General features: G+C 40.5%; 1 protein-coding gene across 3 annotated transcripts in view; it reads left to right on the top strand.

Moving 5' to 3' along the window:
* The window catches only part of gabrb1 (gamma-aminobutyric acid type A receptor subunit beta1), a 67,957-nt gene that overhangs the window by 12,026 nt on the left and 34,026 nt on the right, over positions 1 to 21,905 (top strand). For all 3 annotated transcript variants that reach the window (XM_070920996.1, XM_070920999.1, XM_070920998.1), the window contains one exon: positions 18,910 to 19,130. In XM_070920996.1, coding sequence (XP_070777097.1) covers positions 18,910 to 19,130 — 221 coding nt within the window. The remainder of the gene's footprint in view (positions 1 to 18,909; positions 19,131 to 21,905) is intronic.

Below are 21,905 nucleotides of genomic sequence, written 5' to 3'. Positions count from 1 at the left end.
TAGCATCAGTACACAAGCAATAAGCAGCTCATCAGCTGTTAATGAAAATGCGCACATTGCCTTCAGTCCCATCAGCATCTACCTGTGCATTGCACTGACAGCCAACTAATAAGATTACATAGTGGTCAATGGATCTGATAACTTTGTGTATTAGCAGTAATTTATTACATCTAAATAGTAGCTAGTAACTAGACTGTGAATGCTTTGGAGTTGTTTTACATTACTGCTCTCGAATGAGCCCTTATTGGCTAATATGAGAAAATTAGACTGATGACATTTAATCCAGGTCTATACATTTGGAATTTTTTAAGGATTAAGCAACATAATGTATCTCTATTTAGAACATGTGATAATGTAATTGAATTTTCAAATTTTACTGATCTAATTTTACGAAAAAAGAAAAGAAGAAATCTGACAAAAGAAACTCTCCCACAGGGTCCCATTACTGTTATTGATCGGCCTGGCAGAGTGACGTGTCCGGCACCACATCAGGATTACGATTTATAAGAAGCCCTGCAGACAGCCCTTCATCTCTGCACTGAGAAGATATCAAGGTGTCAGGATGTGTCCTGCCTTAAACAGCTCATTCAGATCTGGGGTCAACAGGGGGCACACAGCTCTAACGCTCCACATTAGTATGGGCAGTTTAACTTTAAAGAGGCCTGTAATTCAATAACCGCTTATAACTGAAACTTTTCTTTGCTTTTATTTTACCAGATTTATCTGTCTCTGAGATTTCTGCCTTCACCCCACCACAACACAGGAGAATGTATTTGTGTTGTTTAGAGTATTGAAAATTTACATTTGAAAAGTTTAACTGCAACATTTCTTTCCAGAAAAAAATTTAATTTTACTCTAGATGAATCATAGATTTCTCTATCAACAGTTTTCAAATTGACACTTTTTACAGGAGAAAGATTAGAAAATCTAATGAGTGTTGGGATGGAGGTAGTCTCGCATAGCCAGACCTACAAAAGCACTTTGTAGCCCTTAATTTATGCTTTTAACACTTAATTTATAGGACGGTGGCTTATGCATATTTAAATTTGTCATTGATCAGAAACAAAAAATGTATTTTGTCTGTGACACCTCCAAATGTAGTCTTTCCAGTGAATAGTCAGCCTCTTACTGTAAGTTTGTGATAGATCAGGCCAACTGAGGCTTTACTATAAAACGGTGCTGCAGTCTGAAGCCTTACCGGCATGTAGGGTAAGACTGGCCAAAATATTTACATAAGAATCCAACAGCAGGTGAATAAATAATGAATTTTCCATAAACTGACAGACTAGGAAGTACACACACTATATTTGTATGAAATTTAATATGTAGAATTCCCAACAAGCATTTCACAGTGAGTTCAAACCTTAAAATGATGTTTATTCCACCCTCCCTATCTATTACGACATTGGCAAAACAGCTTTTTACAACAAATGACAACAGATGTCATTTTAATTTTTCACAATTAGTGAGGATTGGAATCTGCACAGACCTCTTGATACAATACTATACTTTTTCTTAACACTCAATCAATACTTTCATATTAATAATGAATCCACTAGCTATACTATATGGACAAAAGTATCGGGCCACCTACACATTACACCTACAGGAGCTTTTATGACATCCCATTCCAAATTCATAGGCATTAATATGAAGTTGGTCCCCCCTTTGCCGCCATAACAGCTTCCACTCTTCTGGGAAGGCTTTCTACAAGATTTTGGAGCGTGTCTGTGGGAATTTTTGCCCATTCATCCAGAAGAGCATTTGTGAGGTCAGACACTGATGTTGGATGAGAGGGCCTGGCTCGCAATCTCTGTTCTAGTTCATCCCAAAGGTGTTCAATGGGGTTGAGGTCAGGGCTCTGTGCAGGCCAGTCAAGTTCTTCCACACCAAACTCATCCAACCATGCCTTTATGGACCTTGCTTTGTGCACTGGGGCACAGTCATGCTGGAACAGAAAAGAGCCTTCCCCAAACTGTTTCCACAAAGTTGGAAGCATAGAATTGTCCAAAATGACTTGGTAAGATTAAGCATTAAGATTTCCCTTCACTGGAACTAAGTGGCCTAGGCCAACCCCAGAAAAACAACATCATAGCATTATCCCTCCTCCACCAAACTTTACAGTTGGCATAATGCAGTCAGGCAGGTACCGTTCACCTGGCATTTGCCAAACCCAGACTCGTCCATCCGACTGCCAGATAGAGAAGCGTGATTCGTCACTCCACAGAACACGTTTCCACTGCTCCAGAGTCCAGTGGCAGCGTGCTTTACACCACTCCATCCGACGCTTGGCATTGTGCTTGGTGATGTAAGGCTTGCATGCAGCTGCTCGGCCATGGAAACCCATGCCATGAAGCTCCCGGTGCACAGTTTTGGTGCTAATATTAATGCCAGAGCTGGTTTGGAACTCTGCAGTTATTGAGTCAGCAGAGCTTTGGCGATTTTTACGCACTATGCGCCTCAGCACTTGGCGACCCTGCTCTGTAACATTACGTGGTCTGCCACTTCGTGGCTGAGTTGCTGTGGCTCCTAAACGTTTCCACTTTGCAATAATACCACTTACAGTTGATTGTGGAATATCTAGGAGAGAAGAAATTTCACGAAACACCTGAATTCAATGATGAAGAGGAGTGGCCCAATACTTTTGTCCATATAGTGTATGTGTAGTATGAAAGGAGTCGCTACTAGTAACAAACCCTAAATTATCACCCAACTCACCCAAGCTCTACACAGCTGCTTTTAGATCATTGTTTTGGTGTTATCGCACAATTACAGCAAATAAGCTTTGATGAAGCCACTGCGCACTTCCTGGCCAACACCAAAAAGTAGACAGACATAGTGACTCGTTGGAGAAGAAAATGAAACGCAGGTTTCAAATCTTTAAGAAAAATTGGCTTTGCAGATACTTTATGAGGACGAAAATGCATTCAACATGTTTGTAGACCTCAGGGATACTCACAATGTGTTTTGGTCAGATACCAGGAATGTAAACAGAAACTTTGTTGTTTACAAGAAAACTCCAGAGGGCACTTTTAGTGCTGTGTTTAGCAAATTTCAGCATGGTAACACACTAAACTAAGATGGATACCAGGGAAAATATTCTACATGTTTACTTTTAAAAAGTATATTAGGAATCTGTAGTAATTCAGGTGAATACATTTATATAGTTAATGTGTTGGATTAAATACAACAAAAACACAGAGCACAGTGTTAGTTCAGGCAGAGCACCAAGTTGTCTTAGCTAATTGGCATCAGTTGTTTCACTGCCTCATTCATCACCTGTTTGGCAACCAAATGACAGTTTGTTGCATTTGCATATGTTGCTGCTACGGCTTTCTACACCACACCAACCTACTCTTTATGAGCTAAGCTTTTTGGGATTATTGATTTAACTAAAATCTAATGTTCATGTATGTGTTTGCTACAAGATGATTCCTTCTCCAACAGAATGCTTGTTGCTGCTCAGATTAATTAAGAGCTCCCTCACAGAGCACAGCTTTTTCCTTCTAAATCTAACTGTATAACTATTTGTATTAAATAATCAATTCCTTAACTTAAGTGTTTCTAAGTGTCATGCAGTTAATGTGCTAATGTAGTTACAGTGTCCTCTTCTGGTTTTTGTATTAGGAAGGTGAGATTTTGTTGTCTAAGACATTGGACATAGTCAGCCAGTCAGGGTATATTCTATTCGTCATCATCATTAATAAAACGCCAAATCTTTTTGTCTCGTTGCCTTGTGAGGAAATGAGTAGAGCATTGTGAAATTGATCTGTTCAAACAGAGTAAAAAAGGAATCACACGGCAGTCAGCATCCTGTTGCTCGCACCTGCACTCTGTAGGCGCAAGTGAGCATCCTGCACATCAGCCAAAACAATGACATGTCATACACCAGACTGATATACTGCCATTAACAAACAAATCATACAGTCATATTCAGACTTACATTACTACCTGTAATGTTCCTACATTTTATTTGGACCATTGGTTCCGTGGTCCATACAGCATAGTCAGCCACAGTCAGCCCAACAACCGGCGATTGCCGATATATTTGTGTGTGCAAGCAGCGAGTTCGCTACGTTCCACAAGCGCTTTTTCAGTCTAATAAATAAACTCACAAAATGTCAAATGACATGCTTACACCTATTTTCCTTATTCAACATTAAAATACAACGTATACCTTCTGAATTCAAGTTTCTCTCTTTCACCAAACTAAGACCAGCTTAATTGCCTGTTAACTCATTGTAAAACACACTTAAAACGTGACAGAAACTGTGGGATATTTTTTGCTAATGCTATGCATTAAGATTACATCTTTAAAAGTGATTGATCAGTGATTAAACCTTTATTTATATTTTAGAAATCTAGTAATAAGCTGAAATATAGTGGTGAATGAGAATGGAATACCAAGGACATAATGAGCACACAGTGTACATGATGAAGCCCTTGAGGAATGTTAGATAAGGCACCGGTGTAACAGTGCATCGGCTGTTGCTTGATAAATCAAACATGAGGTCACACGATTATGTCTCTGCGAACAAAAGATTTTCTATGAAAACTTAAATGGAAAATGTGCTCTATTTTTCTATCTATTGTTAAGAAAACTGTGTTATTTGTATCATCAATGCATAACCTAGATGTGTGATGAGTTTAATCATAAGAAAATATGAAACACTAATGAGCAGAAAATAAGTACAGTCGAGCACGCAAACATTGAAAAGTGAAAGGTCTCTGCCCTGAACAGGTCAGAAGAGTTATTGTTGTTTTTAAATAAAGAATGTAAGAAAAGCATCGATACTGGAAGTTGCTCTGATGCTAGACAGCAGAGTCAAGTTTCGGTAGGTAGGTATTCTGCATAGCATCAGCATAATGAAAGTTCTATGTTTGAGTGATAGAGCTATGACCAACCAGAAACATCACAATCCATTAGGAGGAGCATATTTTGGCATAAAAATCAATGCACACACGGAGACGTTTTAGTTGCTCCTAGGACCATCTCGATTTATTGTACTCTGTTGTATTCTTCTGTGAAGAGACTGTGAAGACTTAGTATTGTGTTTGTTGTAGACAGTGTGGCGGGAGACCTGCACCCATCTGGCCCAGGAGAGGGTTTTCTTCCACTACAAAACAAACTTTCTTGGTTAGTCTTTCCATTGTGCCAACAATCACCATTAATTCACAGAGTTAGATGTGAAAATATTCTGGCTTTAACATTACATGCTGTTTTCTGTGAGTCTGTCGCTGAGCAGTGAACAACCGGTGACTCAGCCAATCGCGATAGATAATTGCCCAACCCTATTATATACCTTTTGCTTTGTACCATTACATAATTTATTGTTGCCTAAAATCAACACCGTGATCAACACAAGTGATTTGGCAAGCTAGCCAACTAGCAGATCCACTTAGATAGTATTTTGCTAGCAATAACGTTAGCGAGGGAGCCACCAAGCTGTAACTTATACTGCACATATCTGGTGTTGGTTGCTTTGTAACGTTAACGTTAGCTGATGAAGTGATTTGCAAACAGCAAGCTAGCCAATTTACCACCCAGAGCAGCCCTGGGAGTCTGGATGAACTAGCTGACATTAGCTAGCAATTCATCCACGTAAGCAAGCAAGGTACGTTGACCTTGTGTTGGACTGTGTTTTGGTGGGTGCTGGTCATTTGTTGATGTTAGTGGACTCCATTTGTAAGCTAGTGTTGGTGCTGTAAGTGAGCTGAACATGGACAACTGAAGAGAGGCTCACATGGGAACGTGCAAAACGTAACATCCTTTACTGCTGGGCAGCATGGTGGCACAGTGGGTAGCACTGTCGCACTGGAGGTAAAGCTGGTTAGAGCGGGTTGGGGGTTCCCGTCATGTCGAAGCGAAAATAGCGATTAATACATGTAAATTGTTACATATGGCCTGTTAAAAACATGCCCAATTTTTTCTTTGAACAATACAAAAATCCACCCCTTTTTTTTGAAAGTTCATCTTCAGTCACACCTTGTAAATTAAATACACCCATCAAAATGCCTTTCAAAATACCATGAGTCTCTGTCACTGTATGTGATGTTGCGACCTACTAGCTATTTTGTTGAATAGTCAGGTTTTTTACATGCATTGTAAAAGATAGCTTTTCTCAATGGGAAGAAAAGATAAATTTTAATATAAACATCCAGTCACTTTTAGCAGACCAGATGCTGTCATATATCAGAGGTGATATTGTGACCTACAATAGCTGTACCATAAAACCAAAGGTGAATACAGATTTTTTATTTGTTAAAAAAAATCCTTTTGTGTCTTTAGGCTATACCCATACAACACTTACACGTACTGATCTTAGGTCACCTCTGTAAGATTAATTTAATTAAATCTGAGCTATACCTAGACAACTAGTCACCACGGTAGTTGCATTTTAAAAATAGTTCACTATCTAAGCAATACAGATGTATTGTCAAACCAGGGTATCATTCTGTTGAATAGTCAGGTTATTGACCCTAGTCATCAGAATCAGAATCAGAAATACTTTATTGATCCCCAGGGGGAAATTGTACAGTACCGGTGCTCCCATTCAAGAGTAGAAAGTAGCATAATTTAGAACTAAAAGTATGTACAAAATATAAAAATAAGAAATTGAAAATAAAAAATAAAATAAAATATAAAAATGCATGCATTGTAAAAAGACAAATTCAATAACAATGGTGTCATTTTGTTGAACTGTATATATTTTACATATGCTTTAATTAATGTGCTGGAAACTTCTTGGTACAAATTACCATAGAGAAGCTGCTACGTTTTGCCATTACTTTAGTAAAACAAAACTACAACAGCCTGGCTGAAGTTGTTCAAAACAAAGAGCAAAGACTTTGTTTAAATAACACTTCAGGTTTTGGTTACAGCTTGAAATGTGCCAGCCAGCACTTAGTCTCCCATCTGGGAGTAGCCAGCTTTGCCTGAGCCTTTTAACAGCTCTGACTTTCACTCGTTAGCCTGTCCAGACAGACAGAGCTATTAGACAGGAGGTTAATGGAGCCCCATTTGATCACATGGTCAGAGATGGCATATCTTAAAAGAGAGATGAAGAGCAGGACTGACCTGAGCTGGGCAGGGAGGTCATATAGCTGGTCAGCACTGAAATATTATTCTACGGACAACACAACATGAGCCTGTGGGTTTTATTATAAATGTTATCCTACTTTGTATGCAAATCGTACAATGGGGACCTGCTTCAACCCAGCCTTCAACGTGTTTGAATAAAAAGAACTTCCTTGCGAGGAGACTGGACTTCCCCTTCTGTCACAGAGCTATTGTTAATGTATATTTTTGTTTTGTATTTTTGTTGTATTGTTAAGTATTTTAGTTGCCTAGCCATAGCTGTCATAACCATAATTCTTCCCTAACCTTAACCATACCATAGTTGCCATCTGCAGATATTCAATTCAATTCAATTTTATTTATATAGCGCCAAATCACAACAAAAGTCATCTCATGACACTTTACAAATAGAGCAGGTCTAGACCATACTCTATAATGTTATTACAGAGACCCAACAGTTCCCACCACGAGCAAGCACTTTGGCAACAGTGGCAAGGAAAAACGTCCTTATATTGTACAAAGAAAGAATTTCTAAAATGTTGTCATTGAATATAATCAAGAGTTTTGCAAAATTGTCCAATAATGACATCTTTGTCTGGAAAAATTGTTGCTTGGAGAGCAATTGATGGAGATTTAACATATAGTGTAATAGAGTAATAACATTGTACTCTACTACTACTGTAATAACACTGAGATCTGTGAACACAGTGACATCACTAAAAAGAACTCTAACAGGTCAAGAAAGAGTCAGACAAACTGGTTGTAATCATACCACCAGGTTAGTCAAACTTATGTGAAACAGAAAACAAAGGTCAAACTTTGACCTCCTGAACTCACTATAGTTGTGTACACGACGGACGTCCCTATCAGAGATCTAGTGGTAAATCGAAAGTTTTGCTTTCCAGCTCAGCTCCCTCCTCACCACGGCGGTTCAGTACAACAACACATTACTGCATTACTGCTGACACCGCACCAATCTGTCTGTCAATCTCATGCTCCATTTTACCCTCATGCGTGAACAGGACATACTTGAACTCCTTTGCATGAGGCAGTATCTCACTCCCAAGCCAGAGGGAACAATTCACCTCCAGGACGGAGTCTGCATTGTTACTCCTGTATCAGAGATTCGACAATCGGTCGGAGCTTCGTTCTCATTAGCCTCCCCCAACTCCTCCCACACCCGGATTTTTGCTTCCATGACCACCGAAGCTGCAGCCCTCCAGGCCTGCCAGTATCTGTTTGCTTCTTGAGAAGACCCCTGGGAGGGTCTGAACATGGCCCACTCAGATTCCACATCCCCAACCTTCCCTGGGATTCTAGAAAAATTCTTCACGAGGTGGGAGTTGAAGACCTTGTGGACAGGGGCCAGACGTTCCCAGTTCACCCTCACTACACGTTTGGGTTTAGCAGATCTGTCCGGCAGCCTCCCTTGTCATCTGATCCAACTCATCACCAGGTGATCAGTTGATAGCTCTGCTCCTCTCTTAACCCGAGTGTCGAAGACCTAGGGTGTTCTGGTACACTTATAAATCACCCAACGCGTAAACATGGTGTTTGTTATTGAACTTCAGTGCTAGTCATGGATTGGCCATGACAAAGCACCACTCAGATCAGAAAGGCCATTCGTCCCAGTCACCCCCTCCAGGTTTTGCCATCGTTGCCCATGTAAGCATTGAAGTCCCCCAGCAGAACTGTAGAGCCCTTAGGCAGCATCTTTTCAAAGACGCCACTCAGAGACTCCAAGAGGGCCGTGTACTCCGAACTGCTGTTTGGTGCATAAGCACAAACAACAGTCAGAGACTTTCTCTCTGTGACTTGGAATCACATAGAGGCAACCCTCTCATTCCTCAGGGCACTCAGCCGGGGGCTCATGAGTATCCCCACACCTCTCCAGGGGTTTGGTTCCTTACCCAGTGCTGTGAGCCCAACTATATCTAGCTGGTAGTGCTCCATTCTTGGAGAATCACCAAGGTCCAATGATTATAAAACCTAAGTTGTAATGGACAGGAATTATTGTGTAAAAATCAGCACAATTCTGCTAACTCAATATAAAGTCCAGACAGTGAAAAGTCATTTGTAGTTGTCCTACTGCACATTAATATCACTCATTATTATGCCTGGTGTTAATGATATAACAAACCATGATATGGATTTTGTTTTGCTCATTGTGTAACATTACCCTACCCTTTACCCCTGACTGGGCCAGTCACACCAGCATTTAGTTCAGTTTACAGTTTTATATAAGTAAATTGCCAGATTTGAGCACAAAACAAATTCTGAGCACTACTCAGTCTATAAGTCAACATTTGAGAGCACACATGCAGCGTTCATAAGAATGGAATAATTTGAGCAGGCAATCCTGATCACATGCGCGCTCGTTTGTGTGTCTGCTGTCTGAATTTTTTCTTGCAACCATTTTGACTAGCAAACTGTGACATTCTGAATGTTAGTAATTGTATAATTATAATTATTTCATTTTTTGTATTTTTCTGTTATTTTTTTGAGTCCCACGTAGAGTCAGATCAAATCCCATATTATATCAAACCCAACCACCCCATATTGTATAATTTCTCAGGGCAGCATTCCACTCAGAAGTGACAAGGAGCCTCATTCATAAATGTTTTTCTTATAATGCTTAAAATCTTTCGTAAAAACTGAAAAAGAGTAAATAAGAAAACCCTACATCTGGTTCAGAAAATCATACTATACTTATTTTGAGTGCGCGAGAAATAACCAGATGTATACAAGATTAGCAAGAATTTCTGATAATGCGACGTGATCTTACTGAACATACTCAACTCCCCCAAGATGCCTCCCTTCAGACGAATGATGGACAGTGAATGCTAAACAGAAGCTACTCAAGACATAGGGCGTAGAGGTAGAGATGTAGGGCATCTTTATGGGTTCCAAGCACGTTATGCCTCTTGCCACACCCACTGAGAGATGTCACAGAGGGGGTTTTGCTATGACAGCAAATGGAAAATATCTGCTCTGACATCACTGGGGATGGGGCCTAATGTGCCTAATGCTCCACTTTCAAGTGCTCTAAAGAAAATACTAATAGTAATAAAAAAACAGTATATGACCTGCTCATGTAATACATTCCTGGAAAGTGTAGTGAAATCTCAGTATTACAATGTCGAGAAACTTTATAATTGGTGCAAAATAGAGCCAACGCTTTCTCTTGAGGTTTTACACTAGTATGTTAGTCCCTTAATCAAAGCAGTCAAACTCTTTTTCTGCTCTTGTTTATGGTGGTGGGAGTCATTCCTCTTGTCCTTGCTTTGGTCCTGCTAGAACCTCGGCTCGTACTGAATTGTCACTTTTTACCTGTTTGCAAGTGCATGCTAAGGTTGGCATGGAAACAAGGGGAGGGATGGGAGCATGCTGGTTGGTTCGACAACAGCATAAGGCGTGCTTGGTCGCAGATAACCGAGTGTCAGCATCTGTGTTATTATGGATTTTCATGTCATCTGTCATTATTATTATTAGGGTTATATTAATAGCGGAAATGCATACACCCCTTGTGATGCAGTAATCATGATATAAAATAGACCATGACATTATACTGTTTTCTGCTGAGTCAGAGGGACATTTTGTTCCATATCCTTACACAACAAAATGGCAAAACTTGTTTCTGATTGGCTGGCATCAAAAGCATATTCCAGGACACCTCAGACAAAGTATTGGTCAAATCCAATCAAATTCAGAGGTATCCTGTAGGAAACCATAGCAATAATACTGATTAATCATGTTAAATTGCCAGGTAAAGAAGATTGTTAAAGCTTACATACCCGGGCAGGTATCTGATCTGATGGGCAGCTAGTAAAGTGGGTTTATTATAGCTTTCTCAGTGAAACCAGCAGACTGCTGCTGGAAATGAGGTTGATAAGAGCACTGAGACTGAACAAAAACAGTAAAGCTATGAGCCGCAAAACCCAAAAAATTACCTCTGTAGCTCTCTATAGCTGAGAGGAAGTTCAGAGTTTGTTGGTTTGTCACTACAAGTGACACCTTTTACATTACACATTGATCCTTGGCAGGCACACATGCAAATTAACATGCATGTTATTGCTCAATAACTATATAAAGGGATCAAAGTATGCCAATCAATGGACGAGCACTACTGCCTGCAGTTTCAGTTTTTCTCAGATCAGAAGTTGAAGTAGGCTACAGAAGGACTGCATTGCTATCCCACCACCTAACACCCCCCCCCCCCCCCCCCCCCCTTATGATGTCTTCCAGGCTGCACCCAGGGATGACTGTGGGTAGGGAAGAATTAGGTCAGGCAGGAGCACACTGCAGTGGGGTGGCATAGTTGTTAATGTTCTGCTGTGCAGCTTTTTTGTTTGCTGCTGTAAAATATGGATGGACAGAGAGAGGTAGGTAGATATGTAGGTTCTATGGGCAAACATGCTTTAGTGCAGCTCATATGCATTGTATGCATGTATTCAGTTCACGTTAAGGCCATTGCTCTGCTGCTGAAACAGAGATGCCACAGCGATGATGACGAAGCGGGTGCTGAGGGGAACAGCTGTTTCTAATAATAGTCTCTTAGAAAGTCTTCATCCCTAATGGGACTGTAACCCCCACCTGCTTCCAACACACAGGTCGTCCTTCTTATTCCATGTTTCTAGTTTTATGAGGCAGCGGTTTCTTACCTCTTTAGAGGTGATGTCATCACCAGTTTATTATTGGCCACTAACAGTTCCAGTGGCTGGCTAAATGGCTAATCTGTCTCGTTTATTACTCAGTGCTCTGCTGCTGTGCTACACAGAGCAGGATACTTGGATCTAAATGTAAACAGATATTCTGACAGTCATTCTCAATATTATACAGATTCACAAGGGAATGAAACAAGACTTGGGGCATATTTACTATGCCCATTGCAAATCACTGTCATGGTCGTAAAACTTTGCATCTGCAATCTTTAAAGTTCGTGGGATAGTTACTAAGACTACAGACAAAATTAGCCCTGCTGCAGTTGAGTTGATTTGATTTGAGTGCAACTGAATAATATGCTGGACTGCTGAAGTCACATCTTGTACACTTGTCTAGACAGCAGTTCGAAAACATTTTTTTTTGAATGTGGAATATTGTAATACTGAAATTATGCTTTCTTCAACCCAGCAAGGATGTGTAGCCCAGGTACTCTGATCAGTCATTATAAAAAACAAAGTCATATGACAGATATGACATTATTAGAATAACTATTCTCTCAGTTATTATGGTCCATTGGCGCTCCCTGGTGGTGTAACTCCGCAAGGGAAGTAGTGTGCAGGTGTAATTTTCTTCTCTCCTACGCAAGTATGAGCCCTTCGCATTTCCTTCCCGTTTAAAATGTATTCAGGTCCATCTGAGGTTGACGTTGAATGTAACAATCGAAAACAAAAGCATATGTTGAATACAAATGTAGTTACATTTTTGAAGATTGTAAGAAATATTACATAAAGTGGTACTGGCACAACACTTTTTGCTTCAACATTCATTCGGTGGTTATTTGTGCTGTACAAGCTACTCATATTTGGCTACAGCAAATCTTTTTTATTTTGGACATGGTTGTCGCACATATGTTGCACAGCCTTATATGTGCAGAGGGGGCAGTGATAAACTTTACTGTTGCTGCATATTTCTATTATTACTTTCAATAACACACTAAGGTGTCTCTGTAAGTTAAAGAAAATAAAATAAGCATGTATATAAAAGCCATGATAATTATAAGGTGTAAAACAAGCAATAGGCATTTGATAATTGTGTATACTATGTAGGCTATGTGTGGGATTCCAAAGGCTGGGGGAGTTGCTCAATGTGGACGGAATCAAGTGTTTGGTTCTACACACAATGGGTAATGCCCCGAATTGCACACTACAGTTACTCAGAGAGACTAGTGCAATAGCAAAACATGGCAGATTGTTGAGCAGGGAAAAAAAAAAGCTAAATTATATTATTATTATTATTAACATAGACAAAACAAAAGAGCTTTTTAGAAACTGAAGAGAACAAGAGAGTCACAGCAACCTAAGGTCAAGTCACCAACAACATTAGGAATCATCCTCTGGGGGTCAATAAATGTTGATAATTCATGGCAGTCTGGTAAATATTAGTTGAAATATTTTGCTCTAAACAAATGTCTTGGACAGACTGACTGACCCTGCTACTATAGTTCCATTAAGGAAAAGGCTGGTTTCTCCTTACTGTCAGCTTGCGAATCCAGGTGATCAGGAGTCTGAATATTTGTTAGTAAAATACCTTCTAGCATGTAAGACTTTGAATGCTCCAGTTTAAGTATTTAGCAGAACTAGCAGTGGTTGTCTGTATTCTTTAACCACCCTTGTCTTTGTCTTTGTGTTGCTCTATGACCACAGAGGGAAATGTTCAGATGTGCCTCAAGTACATGCTTGCCTTTTTTCAGAAAGTTTGTTTCCCCCCAGCTTGTTGGGAAATGCATGCATAAGCATCTTTACAAACTGCAACGAATGCTGGAAAGCCGGAGAGCTGTGAGTGGAATCTTAACTGCAGCTTTGCACTTCAGATAAGCTCGATAGAAGAGCAATGATGCAACATTCTCCTGGCAGCTTTCTCCAAAGGTTACCTGCAGTCAACTGAATTTTGATGAGTAGTTCATCCGAATGCCTGCAAGACTTTTAGAAGCTAATATAAATTGCAAAAATGAAGTGCATTTCTTTTTACCTTTTACATTTTTTAAGCCTACCTCTGTCATGGTTTTTCTCAGTGACCTTGAGCAGGTTTTGAAGCACTCAACCACTGCGCATCCTGTGATGATGATCAGCCTTTTTATTTTTATTCTGTGCCTGTCCTTGTCTCCGCCTTCAGAACCAATCAATATACAAGGGATCTTAGATGTTTTCATTCCATTTTTGACCAAACAAACAGATCCATTTTGTCAAACAGTATCATCGCTTTTACACAGTAGTCGTCTGTTGTCTGTCCGTTCGACCCTAACCCTATCTGTCTCAATCACAGTTTTTTATTGGGCAGCATGGTGGCACAGTGGTTAGCACTGTCGCACAGGAGGTAAAGTTGGTTAGAGCGGGTTGGGGGTTCGATCCCCGGCTGCCCCTGTCATGTCGAAGTGTCCTTGAGCAAGACACTGAACCCTAAGTTGCTCCCGATGGAGACCAGCACCTTGCATGGCAGCTCGGTCGCCATTGTTGTGTGAATGTGTGAGTGAATGGGTGAATGAGACTTAGCTGTAAAGCGCTTTGGGAACCATGAAGGTTGAAAGGTGCTATATAAATGAGATTATTTATCAGTTTTCATCCCTTTATTTAAATGTATAGCTCGGCATGTATTTATTGTTATTAACAATTATTTGGGTTTTTTGCCTGTATGTATCTAACACACCACCCAAATATACCATTATACATGAATGGATAGAGGAGAGTGTCAGTGTTCCAGGGATATAAGAACAATGTTGATGGAACATTATGAGCCAGATATACACATATACAGTTGTTACGGCTGTATGTGTTTCCCTGTGCTACTTGTCCCTTTTTCCTCTTCTGCCTTGTCTTGCTCTGCCCAGGTGTTCATTCTGATTGCCCAATGAGGTGCACCTGACCTGGGCAGAGCCTTACTAGCATCGGGGGAGAGGCTTCTGGCATGGGGACTGCTGGTTTTACTGCTTCTCAGCCTGGGATTTTTGTGTTGCTTATGTCTTGACTTTGTGCCTTTTTAGTTGTCCTGTGGCTTTGGTTATTCTAAAGGTGTCTCACTGTGGTTAATTGGGTCGGTGGTGGAATATCTGTTAGTCCCAAAGAGCCGCCAAAGGCTGGGACGTAACACAGTGTAATTGCATAATTGTGCACTTGGCAAACAAGCTAGTCGTTGTGCTAAAATGTGTTAGTCTTTTATAGTGCTGGGTCTGAGCTGAGCTAACTGTATGACTGACCAGTTATTCTGTTCTTACCAAGCACCAACCTTGGGCTCTGAAAAGTGAAGCCAATGCAGAAGTGCCGTAAACCTGCATTCTTTCTAATGGCCAGCAGGCGGCGACTCAAGTTCGATGTCTACTTCTCACTTGATTTATTACCTCAGTATATTTTTTCTTAATGAGGTTATGGTCTCAATCGCTAGTCTTCTTCAATACAGCATGATGTTCATTTTGTAAATTATGGTCCCATTTAGAGTAACATAGATGCTACAGCAGGGCATGCTTTAAGGCGTGGCTACTTTGTGATTGGCAAGTCCCTACCACGGGGAACCTGTCAATCAGGATAGACGTGTTCGGTTGGACTGAAAGACACTCTAGGAGTCAGCTGTAAATGTTTTCCAATAGGTACATTTACAAGCTAACTTTGTTAGCAGCTAATTCGCACTGTATAGCCAGGAGCCAGGTGCAGACAGGTTGCCTGAATAGGTAGGTTTTTACCAGAGCAATATTTGTGAACTTTGTCATATTTACTTTTCCTATAAAAATATATTAAATATAATGTCAACGTTAAAGCTAAATATTAAATCTAAATCTAAATGTTGAATTTTAAATCTAAAAAATGCTAAATGTTAAATCTAAATGTCATATGTGCTTGGTGAAACTACATAGCTATTATGCAAATTCACATTGTTGGTCAGCTTAAGTACCAAAATAAAAGCTTGATGAAGAGATCCAGCACTATTCACAGTCTTCCTCAGGTGGTCAGACTGTATGACTCATGGTGTCACTGCGCTCCACATCACTAGATGAAACCACTCCCACACATTTTTCTTAAATAAACAGATACAGATAGAAGCTTTGTGTTACACCCCTAATACATACAACACATCAAAAACACATACATTGCGTTTTGTACTACAATTTCTACCATCCTGTACCACTACAGTACCTGATTTGTGAGTGTTATGGGTTACTATGGGGAAAACAGAGCTCCCATCTAGTACAGCTACAGTATAATACTTTGAGTTTATCAAGTGTAAAACTTGAAAAAACTACACTTGACCATGCAGCATTGACATTTTACAAGTCATAAAGAATCGTTGGGCGTGCTGTGATGTAGCATGTGGTGCAGGAGCCAGCTGTCAAAGTATTCAACTCAGAAAAGTTGTTTTAACAGTGACTGGAAAACAGATACTTATGTCAGATCATATGAGTTGTCTTAACTTTATGATAGGATGAAAATGTGGAGGAACAGCAGTGCTTCCAGTGGAGTTTGGAGTGGGTGGGTGTGCTGAGCACAGGACTGCAGCAGGAACTGCCCTTCAACTGGGCTGATGTGGTTCAGTCACTGAAGGGAAGGTGACGGAGGGAGCTCCAGCTCTCTGAGGAGTAGTGGAAAGAATTGGAGCAAGCAGGCCAGTGACTGTTCTCGCTGCTTAATAAGAACTGACGTTACACAACATAATCCACCTCAGCAGTCTGTGCTGCGGTTGGAACAAGTTATTTTTGAAAAGAAGGTACAGACTGCATGGAAAGCAGCAGCACTCTGCCCTCTGACAGCCCAGACTGTGAATCATGGCACACGACTCAACTGTGCACAGACATTCTTTCTCTCTCACACACAAGTACCCTTCTATTCAGGCACTGTGATGCAGCAATCCTAACACGCACAGTTCAAAATCTAAATAGTGTACACAACTCAAGCACGAATACACACAAAAGACAGGTCTTCAGCTGTCACTTAAAACACCCAAGAGAGTTTGCTGACCTGACTCCCAGGGGGGCACTGTTCCACACCCTGGGACCCTGAACGCACAGTCCCCACGTGTTTTCGGTCTTGAACGAGGTACAACTAGCAGGCTTCATTCAGAGGACCTGAGGGGCCTAGCAGAGACATAAGGCTATAGTAGTTCACCAATATACTCTGTAGCAAGATAATTCAAAGCCTTATAGATGAGGAGGAGGATCTAGAATTGAAAATTTAAATTTAATTGGAATACAGTGTGGCGACATCGGAACCGGGGTGATGTAAGAGCTATATGAAGTCTTACGCTTTGGCTACATTGAACACCTAACGTATGCAGACTGTTCTTGGAGCGTATGTGCCTCCGAATTAATCTTTTTACTGGCTACACCTGCACCACACGTAAGGCGTGCATAGTGTTGTGTGAGTCACAGGCAAAACAAGACGGTGAGCTTTCTTTTTGGGATTGTCTTCAGTTTTTGGATCCAGCACAGTGCTGTGAAACTTCAACTTGAGTACTTCAAGTTTGTATAGTATGGATAAGTTAACATCTACAGACTACATGTAAGAGATAAAGTTACTAAGCAACCGCCTGCTGGTACCAGCAAGGTGATCAAGACCCCAAAGTGGAAGCCCTCTTTGAAACAAAGTAGCTGATATACAGTATGGCTATAAAATATAAACACTTTATGAATAATTTCTGTGTAAAAGGACTGCGTACACCACGCATAAAAAATATAAATAGAGGACTGACCTATTGTTACACTTATAGAGTGGATCTCCATGGCGTATACACACCACTTACGTGCTGCCCTCACAACTTCTGTTTCATTGATTATAGTGGAAGCGCAGTGCTGCAGCATCCGCTCTGCATATGTTACAAGTTCAAAGTAGCCCGCCTGTTAGTGAGTGTGGAGGTGGGCATGGTTGGCCCAGTGAACACATTCTGTTACTGCCACAGCTTTATTGGCTGTTACTGGCAGCTTGAGAGGCCAATTTCAGACCATAATCCTTCAGATCTGCATTCAATCAAACCCCATTTTTCATATTATTTATGGCAGACATTTTCTCTGCAACAGTAATTAAATGTTACTACATTCTGTAATTGCCTCCCTATATAGTAGTTTTTGTTGTTTCTGGTGGAGTCCACCTTACCCACATGGGATTCGTATTGTATACCCACACACAAGGGATTCCCATGAAACGAGGCATGGCTGGACCTAATGAAGTCAAGAAGAAGAAGAAGAAAAGCTGCTCCATGCAGTCATTTCACTTCATGTGAAAACAATAATGGATCAGGAATTCAGTATTATCATACAATTAATCCTCTGTGAACCTACATAAGACCAGTCTCAGTAATGTGGTGGCATTTTGAAAACCTAGCGACCACATGATAAAAACATAACTTTTTAAAAAACAAGCTGATATTCAGTAACTGTGATGGATTCACAGAATGCAGACTATGTTATTGATTTGATGTGACTGTTAGTTTAACCATGAGTCAGAGTTTAGCATGGAGATTTATTACTTTTCAAAGACAGGGAGTCATGATGGGTGCTGACTCTCTTATTTTGCACCAAAGACACTTGTTTAGCTGAAGGACGTTCAGGCACATCCAATCATCGTTATATTTTCAATGCACATACAGAGAGAATCTATGGGACTGTATTCTCTAGGCAACAGAATAAGGTACATTTAGGTGTTGTTTGCATAATTATGATAATTGATGTTGATTTACATACTTTGGCTTAATGGAAGCATGCAAATTATGTTGGTCTGCTTGGATACATAGTTGCCGATTGAGACCAAACAGTTCCTGTCCTGGGGATTGGACGTGATCTATTTTCAGACTGTCAGAAAGTCCAACCCAGTTTTCCAGTTGTCCGACAGCATTGTACAGTGTCAAAGCTAGCAGTAAGGTCCAATAGAATGAAATCTTGAAATCTTGTCTAGATCAGTTTCTAGATGAATATCATTCCATACAGAAGTTGTCATGGTTACTTAATTGCTGATACACAATTTTTGCAATAATTTTACTTACAAACGGAAGGTTTGATGTCTGAATGTCTGCAACTCTCAGCGATACAGGACACATAACAGCACACAGGGAATTGCACAGGGCAGGAGAGATCCATGAGTCATCAGCCCATGTTGATGTGCTAACCTCCCTCTCACCCTGTGTCATTCCCACAGGACTACACCATCACCATGTACTTCCAGCAGTCCTGGAGAGACAAGCGCCTCTCTTACACAGGCATTCCTCTCAACCTCACCCTGGACAACCGGGTGGCAGACCAACTGTGGGTCCCTGACACCTACTTCATTAATGACAAGAAGTCCTTCGTCCACGGGGTGACAGTGAAGAACCGGATGATCAGACTGCACCCTGATGGAACCGTGCTCTATGGTCTCAGGTGGGAGCTGTTTCCACTCTTCATTTTATAGCCCTTTTCTACTCCAGAGAATTAATAACTTGGGGCTTCCCCAAACCTGAACATTGGTAGGCTTTCGTACAAGGGTTCTTTGTTGTCTTTCCACTGTATTTTCAAACTTGTGGATTTACACCATTAAAAAGGCAAACACTGGACATAGTCTACTATGTCACTTTTTATGACTAGGTGAGTTATACTGATGCTCTTGATTTTATTTCACATTGGTGTGAACATTAGATACAGAGAATCCAGATCCCTGCTGGGGCCTGTGCAAGACTGTTCGTTGCCCAAAATGGTGTTGAGTGCATCAAATCACTTTTTGATTTGCTCCACTGCTTGATTATTTTTCCATAATCAGTAGTTTCATCTTCTATTTTTTCCCCTGCACTGTTGCACGCTTAAAATGGATATATCAAATAAAGTAAGGAAAGGAACTCTAAATTTACAGTTCTTGAGTAAATCTATTGGTTACTTTCCACCACTGCGAAGTGATACCTGCTGTGGTACCCATGGCATCCCCACATGCCCCCCCCCCCACATACACACACTTGACATGCAACCTTTTCAGCTAAAAATGACACCATTCATATGTTTTATCAAACACATAAAGAAACAACAGCGATGTAACTTGTTCAAACAAACAATTATCAATTAAGTGTAATAAATGTGCATATTATCATTTAGAATATAAGTCATCAGTTTTTACAGACAAATTTTAACTAGGACTGCCTGTACGCAGGTCATCATACAGGTAATTTTAAAGAGGAACGTTTTGTCTCAAGATGTATCTTGACTTTACTAGGCTTCATTGCTGCAGTCGATAGCTTCTCTGCAAATGACATAACTGCATATTTAGCAGGGTTGCCTTATTTTTTCCATGTTGGGATGTACAATGACAAACTGTAAATGAACACATTTGCATCACCCTTGGCCTATCCTCAGGGCCCCCACTCTGAGAACCAATGCAGAAGGGAGTGCTACCGTAAATCATGGGGAAGTCAGCCAATCACAGTGCAAATTTAGAACTAAGTATTGTGTAATGAACAGTAAATTAGAAAAACAACTAACAACTCTGGATTGATAATTGGTTCTCATTTTACACACTACCTGTGGGTATGTGCTTTTCTAGTCCTATTTTCTCAACACCAACACATCCTAATTAGATTATGACTTTTGGCCATGTTTGCAAACAAAAACATTGTAGAATTCAGTTCGTAGCAGTTGATTAGGATGGAGAGCATTCCTCAAAGGCTTCCGTCAGAGTGTGTTGTGTTGCTCTGTCTGTGTCTCCTCTAGAGCTTTGAGGGAGAACCAGCTGGTAAATCATTTATGAAGCCTCTCCTGGTGCAGTGTACACACGGCCGTGCCCTCTGCAGCAAAGCACAGCTATGATGAAGTAAGCTGCATGGAGATAACTGAGGAAACAGTGGGCCGGTCACTGTCAATAATTCAGTCCTCTGAGTTCAAAGGCATTCCGTGTTTTAGAGGGAGTGAAAGGATGACTTGACAGTTTTCAGCTGAGATATTTATTTAGCTTTGAGGGAAAGTTGCATGTTTTAATAAGATGCTTTGGCACACATCAAGGCCTGTTCTGGATCAGCATCTAATTCTGACATTTCAAATCACTGTAACAAGTAGTGGTTGTTACTGTGTTTCAGTGTTTATAGTGTCACCATTTAAGTTGTTGGGTTTGATTTTATGTGGACTTTCCATGTTCTTCTCATGTTCTCTTTGATTTCCCCCCACAAACAGGGGTTGAAGCTGAGAGGGGTCTGCACAGGTCCCAAACCTATAAAAATAAGTAATCCCCATGAGAGGGGGTACTGTGATATTTCTATTATCAAAATGTAGGATCTAGGAATTTTATAAAGGTTTTCTATCCATTGTACAGTTTATGATTTTTGAAAAATTATACCATTTTACATTAGGATCCAGACATTACAGTAGAGAAAAAAATGGTATTGCTCGTTGTTGTCATACTTAGACAACGTATACTCTATTTATAATATATCTTAAATAAACTGAAATTTTTGGTTTGGGTTTTTTGTCAGATCTCCTCTGCCCATTTTTTTATGAAAAACATGGTACAGCCACTTTTTGTTTTTCTATGATACATGAAATATTCCAGATGCCCATTCGTCTCCTGTAGGATTGTAATTGTAATGCAATATGTTGTAGTAATTATTTTGGTTGGTAAACCCAGCAGCCTTTGGCCCCTCAGTTCACCCTCTGTCTGACCCAAGCCGTTTGAGCCAGCATAGGAGCTTTGGACCGCCGGGAGAAGGAGGTTTTCAGTCCCGGGCTCCGAGAGTCAGATGATTAGAGTCAGCTAACTAAGAGTATAGATATAGATATATATCTATGGCTAAGAGGACTGCTAAATGCACAGCTAACTAGTGAACGGCAGCTACAGTTAGCAGTAGTTAACGATTACTTTAGCAAGAAGTAAAGCCATCTGTCCATCAAGGAACTACCTACTACCTACCTACTTTCCTACACAACAGGAATGGCACTTTCTGTGAGACATACTGAACAACCTGAGTAGCAGTTAAGAGCAGTCCTGAGCAGAGCAGCCCAATAACTCAGACAGACTGAGCGGGTGGATGAGTGCGTCCCTCTACTTTGTGGGCATTCTTTTTTTTTTTCTTCCTTCTTCTCCGTGGGCGTGCTGTCACTGCTGTGCCCTGAGCAGATGACCATCTGAAGAAATTTGGGATGTATTTTGCAATACATCTCACGGAAGTATGACATGAAAAG

The sequence above is a fragment of the Enoplosus armatus genome, chromosome 15 (genome assembly GCF_043641665.1).
Source record: "Enoplosus armatus isolate fEnoArm2 chromosome 15, fEnoArm2.hap1, whole genome shotgun sequence".
Taxonomy (NCBI): domain Eukaryota; kingdom Metazoa; phylum Chordata; class Actinopteri; order Centrarchiformes; family Enoplosidae; genus Enoplosus; species Enoplosus armatus.
Note: the sequence above shows the minus strand (reverse complement) of the source record. Positions and strands in the feature narration are given on the sequence as shown.